General features: G+C 37.0%; 1 protein-coding gene across 1 annotated transcript in view; it reads right to left on the bottom strand.

The window, feature by feature from the left end:
• f5 (coagulation factor V) overlaps positions 1–16951 on the bottom strand; it is a 41913-nt gene that overhangs the window by 19767 nt on the left and 5195 nt on the right. The window contains exons 7-12 of the mRNA XM_063006592.1: positions 12298–12463; positions 11474–11654; positions 11252–11348; positions 1561–1766; positions 1025–1175; positions 716–928 (exon numbers count right to left, since the gene is read on the bottom strand). Coding sequence (XP_062862662.1) covers positions 716–928; positions 1025–1175; positions 1561–1766; positions 11252–11348; positions 11474–11654; positions 12298–12463 — 1014 coding nt within the window. The remainder of the gene's footprint in view (positions 1–715; positions 929–1024; positions 1176–1560; positions 1767–11251; positions 11349–11473; positions 11655–12297; positions 12464–16951) is intronic.

The following is a 16951-nucleotide window of genomic DNA, read 5'->3' as shown; positions in this document are numbered from 1 at the left end:
GCTTGCATGCAGCTGCTCAGCCATGGAAACCCATGCCACAAAGTTCCCAGTACACAGTTGTTAAGCTAATGTTAATGCCAGAGAAGGTAACCATGCAGTTACTAAGCAGAGCATTGGCGACTTTTATGCACTATGCGCCTTAGAACTCTGAAATTATGCTCTGTAACTTTACACGGTCTGCAACTTAATGCCTGTGGTTTCTAAATGCTTCCACTCACACTTTAGTTCCACTCACAGTTGATCATGGAATATCTAGGACGAAAGAAATTTCACAAATTGACTGACTGCAACAGTGGATCTCATTACAGTAGATAAGTCTCTTAAGAATGACTATTTATTTCACAAATGTTTGGCAGACTGAATGCCTAGAGACCCAAAACTGAGAGGGAATTAAAACAAAAACTGAAAAAGTACTAAATGTTTAGTAAGTACTAGTTTTGAAAGTATTTGGCAGCATGTGTTAAACACTGAAAAACCGCACAGCCGAATGGGCAATGATCTTATGGAAATTTTTATTGGGGCAGTTTTACAGATTTGGACTTGTGTGAAAACATTCCAAGAGAGAATAAAGGTGTCCTGGAAGCAATGATTATTTATTAGATTCTTCACAATCCTATATGTTGTGACAGATTTTATTATTTTGTCCACTTATTGTTTTATGTACCGTGTTTAAATCTTTAATTATAACAACTGTGTCAATTGTCTGCATACTGACCAATATTAGCCATGTTTATAGAGATGGTCTCTCCTGTCATTGGAAACAGACTAAGAATGTCCTCTTCTCTGTTGTTCAGCTCAAACGTGTGTCCATAAAACGTGACGGTGTGAATGTCATCTTGTTCCCCAACACTGGACACATGCCAAGTTGCAATCTCACCATTGCAAAACCCTAGGACTTGGCCACTTTCATACACATAACCATTGATTGCTGATGGGAATTTGTGAAATAATGTTATTATTATATATAGTGCAAAAATAAATACATTATTATGAGATTATTGATTGTGCTTAAGAGTTTACTCACTGTGCATAATATTAGATTTATAAAATTCTGGGTCATCTGTTTTGACTCTTTTTGGGTCTCCACAATACATGTTAATGTTTTCGTCCAAATACCAACTCTTGTTCTCATCAAAAACTGCAAACATAGCATGCTGCTCCTTATCTGCTCTCAGCTACAACAGATCACGTTGTCAAGTAGTTATTCATTTATTGTTTGTTTTACCACTGCTACATCTTGTTTTGTGTAGCGGTAAGATTGATTCCCTCAGCAAAAGGTAGGAAACATCCCAGGCAGGAAGCCAGTCCATCACAGGGCAAAAGTCACTTAATTTAAGTGGCTTCAATTAACTTGACTGCATGTCTTTGGACCTGTGGGAGGAAACTGGAGCACCCCGAGAAAATCCATGCAGACACAAGGAAAACATGCAAACTTCACACAGAAAACACCCGAATCACTTCACCAGGACCTTCTTGTGTGGAAGCGAGTGCTATCCTGCTGCAGTGTCAGGTTAATCTGGTTAAATGAGGTCTTAAAAGTTTTAAATAAAGATATGTTACCTGGACATTTCTAGTGTTGAGGGACTGGCTTTTGCAGATGAGGATGGGCCCAATAAGTCCTGAAGCAATATCTCGTGGTATGTCCACTGCACTATGGTACATCCGGGTAAGACACCTTGAATCTCTGGCTAATGGCTCATCCTCCTCAATAACTTGCCAAACATATGTATAGGTCTCCCCTGGTTGTACAGCACGACTCTGGTTCCCTTCAGGTGATTCAAATCAAAGGGAGTAGGGGTAATGAATTACCTTTTTTAATAAGGTTAAACTATCCACTGTTTTAAAATACATTTTTTTTAGTAAATATATAGACACTTGACTTTTTGCAAACCTTAGATGGTGTAGCATCACCTTAGATAGTGTAGCATCAGTTAAAACTAAACAAATATAGGAGAAAAAGCTTGCTCCATGGTACAATGACCACACACACATGCTCTAAAACAAGCATCACAAAAATAAGAGCGCAAGTGGTGGCACACTACACTGAAAATGTATAAGATAGCATGGAAAGCCCTAACTAAGTATAAACATGCAGGTATAAAAGCCAAATCTTTAATTTATCCTTCATTAATAGAGAATAATAAGACCCTGTTCCAACTTGTTTACTTAAAGATTTACTCCCTGTCATTGTAGAGCCCCTGCTTACCTCGATAAATGCATCCTTTAGCCATTGATATGCACCCAAATTATCAAAATGTGCTGTAATTAAACCCCTGATAGACAAAAACTATTTTTATCCACATATTCTGTCTAATTATAGGCCAATTGTAGGCCACCTTTCTTCACCTTGTCTCCAGATTCTAGAAAAAGCAGTTTGGCAACAGTTCTTATCTGCACAAAAACAGTATTCATAAAACTTTTCAATCAGGATTTAGACCCAGCCATAATACCAAAACTGCATAAATAGGATAGTTAATGATTTACTAATGTCCTCTAATAATGGATGTGTTTCTTTTCTTGTTCTATTAGAGCTTAATGCAGCGTTTAATACTGTAGATCATAATATTTTAGTGGATAGGCTAGAAAATACATAATATTAACTTCCTTGCCTCTCACTGGAATGTGAGGTGGGTGGTTGAGTTCATGTCATCGTCATGTCCTGAATCTAACCCAGATTAAAAATGTTTGTAACATTAACAGTGTTATCTGCCGTTACAGGCTACAAGGTAGCTCCAGTGGATTGCAACACTTTGCTGCGGCCTGTTAAGAACTTGACATGTTTGACTTGCAAAACAGCCTCATAATGCACAAAATCTGTCACCTTAATAATATCCGCTGAATAAAAGAATAAATTGTTGCATAAGTACATACACTGCCTGCTTTGATTACGGCACGCATTCGCTGTGGCATCGTTTCCACAAGATTCTGCAATGTCACAACATTTATTTCTGTCCAAAGTTGCATTAATTTTTCCCCAAGATCTTGTATTGATGATGGGAGATTTGGACCACTGCGCAAAGTCTTCTCCAGCACATCCCAAAGATTCTCAATGGGGTTCAGGTCTGGACTCTGTGGTGGCCAATTCATGTGTGAAAATGATGTCTCATGCTCCCTGAACCTCTCTTTCACATTTTGAGCCTGATGAATCCTGGCATTGTCATCTTGGAATATGCCCGTGCCATCAGGGAAGAAAATATCCATTGATGGAATAACCTGGTCGTTCAGTATATTCAGGTAGTCAGCTGACCTCATTCTTTGGGCACATAACGTTGCTGAACTTAGACCTGACCAACTGCAGCAACCCCAGATCATAGCACTGCCCCCACAGGCTTGTACGGTAGGCACTAGGCATGATGGGTGCATCACTTCAGCCGCCTCTTTTCTTACCCTGATGCGCCCATCACTCTGGAACAGGGTAAATCTGGACTCATCAGACCACATGACCTTCTTCCATTGCTCCAGAGTCCAATATTTATGCTCCCTAGCAAATTGAAGCCGTTTTTGCCGGTTAGCCTCACTGACAAGTGGTTTTCTTAAGGCTACACAGCTGTTTAGTCCTAATCCCTTGAGTTCCCTTCGCATTGTGCATGTGGAAATGCTCTTACTCTCACTATTAAACATATCCCTGAGTTCTACTGTAGTTTTTCTACAATTTGATTTCACCAAACGTTTACGTGATCGCCGATCACGATCATTCAAGATTTTTTTCCGACCACATTCCTTCCTCAAAGATGATGTTTCCCCACTGTCCTTCCACTTTTTAATAATGCGTTGGACAGTTCTTAACCCGATTTTAGTAGTTTCAGCAATCTCCTTAGATGTTTTCTCTGCTTGATGCATGCCAATAATTTGACCCTTCTGAAACAAATTAAGATCTTTTCCACGACCACAGGATGTGTCTTTCAACATGGTTGAGTAACAAATGAGAAGCTACTCACTGCATCAGTTAGGGTTAAATAACTTGTTGCCAGCTGAAACATAATCACCCATGCAGTAATTATCCAATGGAAGGCTCTTACCTATTTGCTTAGTTAAATCCAGGTTGTTACCTTTTTTTTGGCCAGGCAGTGTACATTATTAAAGCAATAAGCCAAGAGAGGCTGTGCGTTACTGTGATTTTAGCACGGAGAATGAAGTTTTTGGCACGACGCGAAGCGGACATAACATAGCGAACATAACGTGAATTTTTTCTTTTCAGTGGCGTATTAATATGGAATGATGTGAGGTGGTCATAGGTGTGCGTTTATCGGGGATTTTACAACGGCTTCGAACGCGGCTCAGCCAATCAGATTTTAGGACCGGAACTATCTGTTTTATAATTACATTTTTTTTACATGGAGCACCCCCCCCCCCCCCCTCCCCCCCACATGAGTTTTCTTTGGGCTACACTTGTTATTTCATCTACTTATTAGATATGAACAGAATAAACATACTTTTTTCAAGCTGGTTAGCTACATGTTGTAGCAGGTTGCCAGTGGTCTCCCACTCAAAGCATAGTTAATAGAAAGTTAGTATAGATAGCTTAGGTCATGCATAGTTGTTGAGAATAGGTTGCTTCTGAATGGTTTGCAAAGCTGACCAATTCTGCTTTAAATTGAACTTAGGACTGCCCACCCAATTGGGTGGAATACAGAAATAAATGAGGAACTGTGAAAATACATGAATAAATAAACATAGAAATACAAAAAATACAAAAGAATGTGGAAATTAATAAATAAATGTATAAATACAGAAATAGACCAAATAGACTTTGATGCATGGAAATGTAGGAAGAAATTCTATTCATTTTTTAAATGACCTTTTCCATGACAAAATGTATTCATTCATTTATTTATTTATATACTAAACTATTTATTTGTAAATTTATATATATATACTTATGCAGTATTGAATAAAGTATCTGATAGCCATACTTAAAAGTACTTAAAAGACTTAAAAGTCACCTCTTAAAATATTACTTGAGTAAAAGTCTTTAAGTACAAAAAGTGATTTTCTGGTATTAAATGTACTTAAGTATTGAAAGTGCAAGTACAAGTAAATGCTGTTAATAAAAACACAAGTGGTCAGAATTGTAAAAAATATAAGATTGTTCTTTTAAGTCTGTAAACCACCTTAACAATAGAGCCTGTGTTTCACCTACAGAAAAACGAGGTCTTCACAACATAAGAATTTATAGAACAAAATAATTTTTTTTCCTTCCCTCTGACCGTCATGATCATGATTACAATCACCTGTTTGAAATCACGTCATTATTTAGCTGTCTGTCACACATCTTACATCACGTAGCTACCAAATCTCTTGCCAGTTCATTTTGTAGTAACGAGTCACGAATTTGCGTAGGACAAATGTATCGGAGTAAAAGTTTACATTTTATTTAGGAAATGTAGTGGAGTAACAGTGAAAGTTGACCAAAATGTAAAAACTCAAGTAAAGTACAGATACTCCAAAAAAATACCTAAGTCCTGTAGGGAAGTGTTATTACTAGTATTATTACACCACTGTACTTATTGATTTTTTTTGTTTTTCATAATGTATGTGTGTACAAGCTGTGCAAACCTTGATGTGGGCAATTTATTCTACTTTCCATGACAGATCCTCTTAGGCTCTGTCAGACCAAATGGTGAGCATCTATGAACAGCCATCTTTAGATTTCTACACAGATTGTTATTGGGGTATAAGCATGGGTCTTTGCTGGACATTTAGACCAGCCCCAAGACCTGCCCCAAAGCCAGTGTAGTGTTGTTTTGGCTTTATTCTTAAGGTTATTGTCATATTAAAATAGACTGTTGCCCATGTCCTGGTTTGCATGCACTCTGTAGGAGGTTATTTTCAAGGATGCAAATTGTGGATCTTAAAGACACAGATGAATGCCTTAGGAAGTATGTCCAGTCAATTCAAATTGCAACAGGTACTTTGGAATGCCATAACAAAGGGCCAGAATACTTTTGTGAAAGAGATTTCAGTTTTTAATTTTTGAAAAAAACTTTTTACAAAATTAAATATTATCGTTCCTCTCCAAACTATCTGAACCGCTCACAGCTTGTTGCTAATTTGTGATTTTAATATCCATGGCAATTACCCTCCAGACTTCAAGCCTGCAAAAGATCTTACTTCAATATTTGATTGTTGAGGATGGATTGTTTCCATCTCACACAACATGTTAATTTTCATGATTTAGAAATTTCAAAACTCTTGATTTAGATGTTCTGAATCTTCACCCTATTCGGTTTCCCATCTCTGATCATAAGCTTATTCTGTTTACAATGCCCATTATTCTAATAGAAGATTTCCTTCTGCTAAATTCAGACCTTTCAGCTTTCGCTCACTCAATCACTACTATTTTTCCCCTCAATGCTGCCCTATCTCCTGATAGGCATGTTACAATGCTTAATGTTTCTCTTTCTGAATCTCTGAACATCTTGGGTCTACTGAGAACTAATTCTGCTCCCTGGTACACTAAAGCAGCCTTTCTCAACCGGGGTGCCGCGGCACCCTGGGGTGCCGTCTGGCTTCGTCAGGGGTGCCGTCAAAAATATTCTGACGTTACTGATATTATGAAATAAATTTAAAATACAAAAAAGTCAACTTATCATGAAAATGTAGACCATTAGCCGCCTCAAACATCAAAATTTGTCTCACACGCCCCTTTCCCCATGCTACAACGTCAACGCGGGTTGCGTGCATTGCCTATAGTGATGAGTCGTTCGCGAACGATCAGATTCTATTGAACGGCTCTTTAAAATGAACAAAAGGAACCGAGTCGCGCCTCTGGGAGCCGCTATATATATACATATACAGTGTATCACAAAAGTGAGTACACCCCTCACATTTCTGCAAATATTTCATTATATCTTTTCATGGGACAACACTATAGACATGAAACTTGGATATAACTTAGAGCAGTCAGTGTACAGCTTGTATAGCAGTGTAGATTTACTGTCTTCTGAAAATAACTCAACACACAGCCATTAATGTCTAAATAGCTGGCAACATAAGTGAGTACACCCCACAGTGAACATGTCCAAATTGTGCCCAAATGTGTCGTTGTCCCTCCCTGGTGTCATGTGTCAAGGTCCCAGGTGTAAATGGGGAGCAGGGCTGTTAAATTTGGTGTTTTGGGTACAATTCTCTCATACTGGCCACTGGATATTCAACATGGCACCTCATGGCAAAGAACTCTCTGAGGATATGAGAAATAGAATTGTTGCTCTCCACAAAGATGGCCTGGGCTATAAGAAGATTGCTAACACCCTGAAACTGAGCTACAGCATGGTGGCCAAGGTCATACAGCGGTTTTCCAGGACAGGTTCCACTCGGAACAGGCTTCGCCAGGGTCGACCAAAGAAGTTGAGTCCACGTGTTCGGCGTCATATCCAGAGGTTGGCTTTAAAAAATAGACACATGAGTGCTGCCAGCATTGCTGCAGAGGTTGAAGACGTGGGAGGTCGGCCTGTCAGTGCTCAGACCATACGCCGCACAATGCATCAACTCGGTCTGCATGGTCGTCATCCCAGAAGGAAGCTGACGCACAAGAAAGCCCGCAAACAGTTTGCTGAAGACAAGCAGTCCAAGAACATGGATTACTGGAATGCCCTGTGGTCTGACGACACCAAGATAAACTTGTTTGGCTCAGATGGTGTCCAGCATGTGTGGCGGCGCCCTGGTGATAAGTACCAAGACAACTGTATCTTGCCTACAGTCAAGCATGGTGATGGTAGCATCATGGTCTTGGGCTGCATGAGTGTTGCTGGCACTGGGGAGCTGCAGTTCATTGAGGGAAACATGAATTCCAACATGTACTGTGACATTCTGAAACAGAGCATGATCCCCTCCCTTTGAAAACTGGGCCTCATGGCAGTTTTCCAACAGGATAACGACCCCAAACACAACCTCCAAGATGACAACTGCCTTGCTGAGGAAGCTGAAGGTAAAGGTGATGGACTAAACCCAATTGAGCACCTGTGGCGCATCCTCAAGTGGAAGGTGGAGGAGTTCAAGGTGTCTAACATCCACCAGCTCCGTGATGTCATCATGGAGGAGTGGAAGAGGATTCCAGTAGCAACCTGTGCAGCTCTGGTTGATTCCATGCCCAGGAAGGTTAAGGCAGTGCTGGATAATAATGGTGGTCACACAAAATATTGACACTGTGGGGTGTACTCACTTATGTTGCCAACCATTTAGACATTAATGGCTGTGTGTTGAGTTATTTTCAGAAGACAGTAAATCTACACTGCTATACAAGCTGTACACTGACTACTCTAAGTTATATCCAAGTTTCATGTCTATAGTGTTGTCCCATGAAAAGATATAATAAAATATTTGCAGAAATGTGAGGGGTGTACTCACTTTTGTGATACACTGTATATATATACGTATATACGTATATATACTGTATATATATATATATATATATATATATATATATATATATATATATATATTAGGGCTGTCGAAGTTAACGCGATAATAACGCATTAACGCAATCTCAATTTAACGCGATTAAGATAAATAGTGCCATTAACGCAAATTCTAGTTCATGTTGAGACTTGACTGGTAGAACAAACGTTTTAATGTCGGACATGTCACCGTTTTTCATTTGCGGTTTGTTAACAAAATGTAAAAGAGCGTCGTAGCATCTGCACTTGCATAATAAAGAAATAAATACACGCTATATTCACAAGTTGTCGGGAGCAGAACACTTTATTAACTGATTCTGTTACGGTAAAGAATACCGGACAGCTGAGTCAAGCACGTTGTCCATGAACTATGGAAGCCCCAAAGGGTCAAAACACACTCACTTCGTGTAGAAACGTCCATCAAACCATTGGATAGTATTACTGCCTAGTATGTGAGTGAATAAAACTCCCTTACAGTTTTCTCTTGTCCCAGCAGTTTTTAACATCAGTACATTTAGCATAAAATGTGTTCACCATTTTAATTGTAACATTTCACTTAAAAATCCTTGTTTTCTATAACATTTACACAGATTTTTTTTTATGCGATTAATCGCGATTAACTATATGAAATTCTGAGATTAATCGCGATTAAAAATTTTAATCGTTTGACAGCCCTAATATATATATATGTATATATATATATATATATACAGTATATATATATATATATATATATGTATATATTTATATTTCTTATTGGCTGTAATTCAACCATTTCGCTTCCATCAGTAGAGGGAATTAATTAGTCATAATAAGAGCTGTTAATTGTCGAAATTCAAATCCCTTTCAGTATCGCGGAGAGAGCAAGCGACACACACACCGACACACTCAAACTCTCAAATGCAAAAGAAGCTTTATTGGCATGACAAATAAGGACATTCGTATTGCCAAAGCAAGTTACAGAGAAATATTACAAATAACAATAAGAAAGAACAAAAATATACAGAAGAGTTACATGTGCAAAAAATATAAAACAGAATAAAATATTAATAGAAACAGTGCAAAATAATAACAATAAAAATTATAATATTTACATTAATGAGGTAGTAATAACAATCAGTTTGTGTGTGTGTGTGTGTGTGAGAGAGAGAGCTCATTACCTCATTAATGTAAATATTATAATTTTTATTGTTTTTATTTTGCAGTTTTCATTAATCTTTTATTCTATTTTATATTTTTGCACAAGTAACTGTTTTGTATATACTTGTTCTTTTTTATTGTTATTTTTATTATTTCTCTGTAACTGAGCTTTGGCAATACGAATGTCATGCCAATAAAGCTTCTTTTGAGTTTGAGTATGAGAGCCATAACTGAGCTACAGAGAAACCATGCAGACAATAAGCAGTGCTAGTGGTATAATGACAAATAATTGAGAAATAAACTATAAACTTGTTTAATGATGTTAAATCTGATTGGTTCATGGTGCGTATGTTTTAAAGCAGAAAGAATTATGTGATATGAATCAGGTTGGTCACAGACTGGAATGTCTTTATTAGTAAACTAAACTTTATCCATTCTGAAGCACATAAACATCATGTATGCACCTATAGAGATGCTTTGCTTGCTGCTAAGTCAACCTATCTCTTCAGTCTTTTCAATAGTGCCAACACAAAAACTCAACATCTATTTTAAACTCTAGCTAAATTATTTAGACTGAATATACTCCTAAACGTACTGCTGATGCAACTTCTAAAATCTGTAATTCTTTCATATACTTCTTTAGTAACAAAATCCCTAGCACCAACAATTCCTTTGTGTTGTACCACACAAGATGTTCCTTCTTTATTTCTCTTTCTTCATCCAGCAACTCGCCCTCCCTCAGTCTTCATGTTTTCAAAACTGTTGATTCAGCTCTCATAACTGATATTACTATCACTGATATTACTATTTCTAAAACTCCCACCTGCTCTTTAGATCCCCTCCCTACATATTTAGCCAAAGTTGATCTTCTTGCCCTGGTGCCTCATTTCACAGCTATTATAATAAATCACTGTTTCTTGGCCAAGTTTCCTCGGTTTACAAGATTGTTCAGAATTCTGCTGCTTCTCACACACACCCGGTTGCATCATCATATAGCACCTATTCTGGATTTTGTAAAGTTGCTTTGAGACAATGTCTATTGTAAAAAGAGCTATATAAATAAAGTTGACTTGACTGGACTATTCTACAGGATTTGCACTGGCTTCCTGTGAAGTACCACATTAAAATTGCTCCACTAAATCTGTCTGACCTTCTATTCCACTTAAAACCCCCTTACTCTCTCACAGGAATGCTCAAACGCTCTCTCTTCTTTAGCTGCTCTACTTACTGTTCCTACATCCAGTTATCAATACGTCAATCCACTTCTCTCTCCATATTTAAATACAACCTTCAACAACTGTCCTTTGGTTGAATCTACTGACTTTTCATTGTGTTTCTTTCTTGTCTTTTTCAGTATTATGTTGGTTATATTTTGTATGTGTAAGCGTCTTTGAGTTTTTAAAAAAGCGCTATAAAAATCCCATGTATTATTATTATTGCTAAAAAGCCTTTTTTGTAAACCACTCACATTCTTTGATGTATGATTGCTTAAAAGTTTAAGTTTGATACCAATAAATACTATATCATAGTATATATATATATATATATATATATATATATATATATATATATATATATATATATTACAATAAATCATGTAAATATTAGTCATATCTTTAGTGAACAGTAAGTTCAGTATTTTTAGTGTACACAAGTGAACAGTACTACAAAAAGCATAAAACAATTGTGTATTACACTATAGACAATATGCTGACCTTCCTTAGGGTAGTTGGCTCCTTCTGCTGCTTTATTAATGCTTAGTCCATGAGGATAGATGCTGTATGGACGTGATGCCTTATTTTTAAACACAATCTGCAAAAATATTTCAAAAATAGTATAGTACATAATTGCTAAAAGAGAGACCATCCTGGGCTAGTAACAGTCATTTTATAAAAAAATTAAATAATAAATATATAATTTGCTTTGGCTTTTCTTACCTTTATAATGTCTCTAATTTGTGCTCTGATCACAGGGCCAAGAATCCCCAATTCATTTTTTCTCTGATTGTGCTCTGCCCTTTCTTTAAACGTTGCATCTTTATACTGGGTGAACACTGCTTTTTTATATTTTTGACCTATGCGCTCTGTACCCGGTTTTAGGTATGTAGACCAGAAATCTCTGTGTAAGAAATAAAAAAAAATATTTAATACAAGAAAGTGATCAAGTTATTGTTTTATACTTAGTGTGTACCCATTAAGGTAATTATAGTAGGTTAATATTACACAACAACAACAACAAAAAACCACACAAAATGCTAAAACAAATTATTTAAATAAAGAAATGTTTTTTTTCATTAAAGGCAATTGATTGATTAAGAGGGTTTTGTCAGGAAGTGCATCCAGCAAAAAAAAAAAAAAGGCCAAATCAGTTATCCAGACCAAAATGATCCATTGTGGCAACCACTCAAATACGGGAGCAGCTGAAAAAAATAAGCAATGAATTAATTTCTATTTATTTTTTTAACTAACCATTCTTGTGCTCTTGTTTTAGTTAAGTAGGCATATTTAAAATATATTAATTGCTTATAATAATAAATGCTCATTTCAGTGAAAAGCAGAATGTATTCAGTTATTCCTCTCAATGGATTCCACAAAATGTAAGTGTTAGGTGTCTTTGGTTTGTACTTACAATTATAAAATATATATCAGGGTCAATGTAAAAAGATGCAATGCAAATTATTTAGACCCCACACTTCCCACCCACTTACAAAATTCAAAGATAACAGTTTGAACTAAGATCCAACAATTAACAACACTAGTACCCATCTACATTTTCAGGCATATTTGGGGCATAATCCCAGATAATCTCCTCAGCCGCAATGTAGTAAATCCACTCCTGGCTCTCTCGTCTTTGTTGGATGGTGAGTTTTCGCTTTGGTGCAGTAAAGTCTTGGCATGTGTTAACATCCAGAAAGCCATACATTCCAGCTAAAATGGTAAAAGACAGAATGCAATCCACATTTACTCTTCTATTGCAATTTTTCTGAAATTATTTTATTTAAAACAGCAATTTAGATTAGTTCTAGGTGTGCCTATGACAATACAAATGGCAATAGGTAATCCAAGAGAATGAGTATAATAAGTAAGTTTGTTGTTGTTGTACTTTTTTTTTATTGTTTATGCATTTTCTCCCCTTTTTTCTCTCTTTTTTTAGCACGTCCAATTGCCCCATTGAGTTATGCTTGCTCTTCACCAATGCCGATCCCTGCTCTGATTGAGGAGAACGAAGCTAACCCATGCCCTCTCTGACACGTGGGCAGCATGCCATATGCATCTTATGACCTACACTTTGACGAGTGCAGTGTAGCTCAGCATTGTGTATGGAGATACACACCCTGAGAGCACTCTTTTCTACTCTCTGTGCAGGCGCCATCAGTTAGCCAGCAGAGGTCGTAATTGCACCAGTCATGGAAGAGAGACCCCATCCGACTTAGTCCCACCCATATCTGAACAACAGGCCAATCGTTGTTCATGTGGCCGCTCAGCCTTAGCCGGCAGGCAGAGCTGAGATTCGATATGATTTATTCGAGATCCCAGCTCTGGTTCCAGCATGTGTTTTTACCACTGCGTCACCTGAGCGGCCTTGTTGTTGTACTTTTAATAAGAACAGCAAGATCTGGCAGAACATTGTACTAATTAATAGATTTAAGATGGGTTTATTTTATTCTTATTCAACTGAAGATGCAGAAAAAATGCATTATCTTGTGATGGTACAGCACAGGATGCTTAACAATATACATTAACATACAGCAGACTAACATCAAAAATTACATACTGTTGAATCTTGCAACACCATGCAACACCACTGCATCAAGAATTGCAAAATAAAAACTCTACTTCACAGTGAGAATGACAAGCATAAATTTAGCAGAAACACAGCCAAGTCCTTTCATGTGGTCAGATGAGTTTATGTTTTAGCTTGTTTTTTGTAAAAAAGGGCATCAAGTTATCCTTGCCAAAGGAAAAAAAATCTGTGAAATATGCAAAAGTCAACACGTATCCAGAGCAAATTACAAAAGTGCTTTCACAGTAAACATTTCCCTACTCTAGTTTAAGTAAACAACAATTCAAGTATACACATCTGCTGAAACCCTGTTAGAACACAGGTATATTTTTTTTAAGATGCTATAGAAGCTTAGTAAGTTCTCAGCTTAAGTGCTTAGTACAGTGGTGGGCCTTTAAATGTCCTTTGAAGATGGCGAGAGACTCAGATTTTCAGACAGACAGGAAAAGTTTGTTTTACCACTTGGATGCTAGTACAGAAAAAAGCCTTTCATGAGTTCTGGGTGGAGGATCAAGATGAGCGAGACTAGTGGCTTTTGCGTGGTACAGAGCAGGGTTTTGAGTATTATTACTTAAAAATTAAAAGGCAACCATCATAGTTTTAAACTGAAAGCGAACAGCTACAGGAAGCCAATGAAGACAATGCAGCAGTGGGGTGATGTGGCAGTGTTTAGGTTGATTGAAAACCAGGCGGGTAGCTGATTTTTGAATCAGTTGCAGGGGTTTAATGATTGACATGATGAGGCATCATGAGTAAAATCAGACAATGATAAACATATACTGTTATGCAGCTGAAGTATTGTAATTAAGTAAGAATGGGCAAAGAATCTACTTGCAAAACTGCAACAGTTAGTATACTCAGTTCCCAAATTATTAAAATAGGAATTACAACCCCAAATCAGAAAAAGTTGAGACAGTATGGAAAATGCAAATAAAATAAAAATGCAGTGTTCCTGACATTTACTTTGACTTTTATTAGTTTGAACCCAAAATATTTCATGTTTTGTCTGCTGAAATTAATTTGACTTCATTTCATTTGTTAATATACCTCCATTCCTGCATTTCAGGCCTGCAACACATTCCAAAAAAAAGTTCGAACGGGGGCAGTTTAAAGCTAGTAATGAGGTGAAAAAACCAGAGGTGGAAAGTAACAAATTACATTTACTCGCATTACTGTAATTGAGTAGTTTTTTTGTGTACTTGTACTTTCGAAAGTAGATTTTACAACCAGTAATTTTACTTTTACTTAAGTATGTTTTGTGTTAAGAATTGTAATTCACTACATTTTAAATAACATCCTTTACTGAGTAAAAAAATCGCGTCTGGGAAACTGCTGCAGTGAATTTTGCGATAGAAAATTAACTGGTGCTAAAATAAAGGAGCTGTAATCTAGGTATAGAGTAGGGAAGGGTGATTTTATAAGTTTAACATGTTTGGAGTTTGATGTTTCGTTATTTAACAACATAATCTGATGTCAAAGAATGGCAAAGTTTTGTCTTATATCTTGAAGGTTTTCTTTGGGTCATTTAGTGAAAGTCACAACACTTGTAACCTTGACTCGTTTTGAGTTATGAGATTTGCAGTATGACTGTTGTTTGGTATTTGTTGGTGATGAAAAGAAGGCTGGTCTATAGAATCCACAATTAATGCCAACTTCAGTGGTTATACAGTTTGAAAAAGTTTTATGGTATAGTCTGTACTAAAATGACACATTACACATCCCTAAGTGTTTTAAATGTTGTATCAACATGTTTTTTTCTATTATATTTAAATTAAAAACAACTATTGTGAGATAAATCCACTCGTCCTGTTTGCATTACACAGGAGAGACACCCTCTACACTAAGTAATGTTTACTCTGAGTACATTTTAAATGAGTTACTTTTTACTTGAGTAGATTTTTAGACTAGTAATTTTACTCTTACTTAAGTGAAAATTCACTAAAGTAATAGTACTTTTACTTGAGTACAATGTTTTAGTACTCTTTCCACCTCTGGAAAAAACTAAATAATGATGTGATTCCAAACAGGTGATGTCAACAGGTGATGGTTCAATACAAAAGCAGCATCCAGGAAATGCTCAGTCTTTGATGGCCAGAGAAAATTATTGTTTGATGTTTAAAAACAATGAACCTCAAAAAAAGATTGGAAGGGATTTGCATATTTCTCCCTCCACAGTGCATAATATCATTAAACGATTCAAGGAATTGGGAGAAATTTCAGTGTGTAAAGGCCAAGGGTGCAAGCTTAAGCTAAAAGCCCATGATCTTTGATCCCTCAGGCAGCACTGCATCAAGATCCGCCACTCAACAATAGCTGATATAACCACTGGGATTACTTTGGCAAACCTTTGTCAAGCACTACAATACGAAGTTACATGCACAAATGCCACTTAAGACTTTACTGTGCAAAAAAGAAGCCTTATGTTAACTATGTCCAGAAGCATTAATGCAGAAAAGTACATTGAGATAGAGCAACATATGCTGCCTTCAAGTCATCTTTTCCAGGGACGTCCATGCATTTTTCAACAATGCAAAACCACATGCTGCACACAGTACAAAGACATGGCTGTGGAAGAAGAGGGTATGGGTACTGGACTGGCCTGCCTGCAGTCCTGACCTGTCCCCAATAGAGAATGTGTGGAGAATTTTGAATTGAAAAATGCTACAACGATGGCCCCGTAGTGTTGCACATCTTAAGATGTGTTTGCTGGAAGAATGGGACAAAATAAAACCTGAAACATTAAATCTCTTGGTCTCTGCGGTGCCAAAACATATTTTAAGTGTGGTGAAAAGGAATGGAAACATTACAAAGTGGTAAATGCTTTACTGTCCCAACTTTTTTGGAATGTGTTGCAGGCCTGAAATGCAGGAATGGATGTTTATTAATAAATGAAAATAAGGTTGACCAGCCAAAACATGAAATATCTCAGGTTCATCCTGTCTGCAATGAAATAAAAGTCAAAGGAAATGTAAGAAAGTTTTTTTTAATTTGCATTTTCCATGCTGTCCCAACTTTTTCTGATTTGGGGTTGTAGGAAAGGTGATGTAATAGTGGTAAGCATGTCTGCGCCCAAACTTTTTTTGAGTGTATTGAAGCATCAAATTCTTATTGCTTATATTTACAAAAAAAGTCAGTCAATAAGAAAAATGAGGTCAGTCACATATAAAAATGTGGCCAAATTAATAGAAACAAAGTAACAAATGAAAGACACAAAAACATCCACAGATTACAATGGAGACAGTGAATATAATAGGCATGGCACAGAACTCAGAACTGGATTTCACAATGACAAGCCAGCTCTCAGAAAAAGGTAAGATAGGGAACTTTTAGAACCTGCCAGTTTGACCATGCATGACTGGAAATTCTACCCCACCAACTGGTGCAACACGCTCTTAACTTTTTTATGGAAATTATGGGTGTGGTAGAAAATGGTGCATCACGTTGCCTCTGGGGCAATCCACTTTCCCAGGGTGGTACCATCGTAAGACCCAAAATTACGTAACACTGGGGTGAATTCCAGAAAAAATGCAGAAGACTGGACTGGATGCAGCAGCCCAGTATCACAGCTTCAGAGAAATGCAAGTGTGACAACAAAGAAGCTGGCAAAACTAAAAAAAAATTTAATATATGGA

The sequence above is a fragment of the Trichomycterus rosablanca genome, chromosome 12 (genome assembly GCF_030014385.1).
Source record: "Trichomycterus rosablanca isolate fTriRos1 chromosome 12, fTriRos1.hap1, whole genome shotgun sequence".
Lineage (NCBI taxonomy): Eukaryota > Metazoa > Chordata > Actinopteri > Siluriformes > Trichomycteridae > Trichomycterus > Trichomycterus rosablanca.
This window is presented reverse-complemented; position numbering and strand designations above follow the sequence as displayed.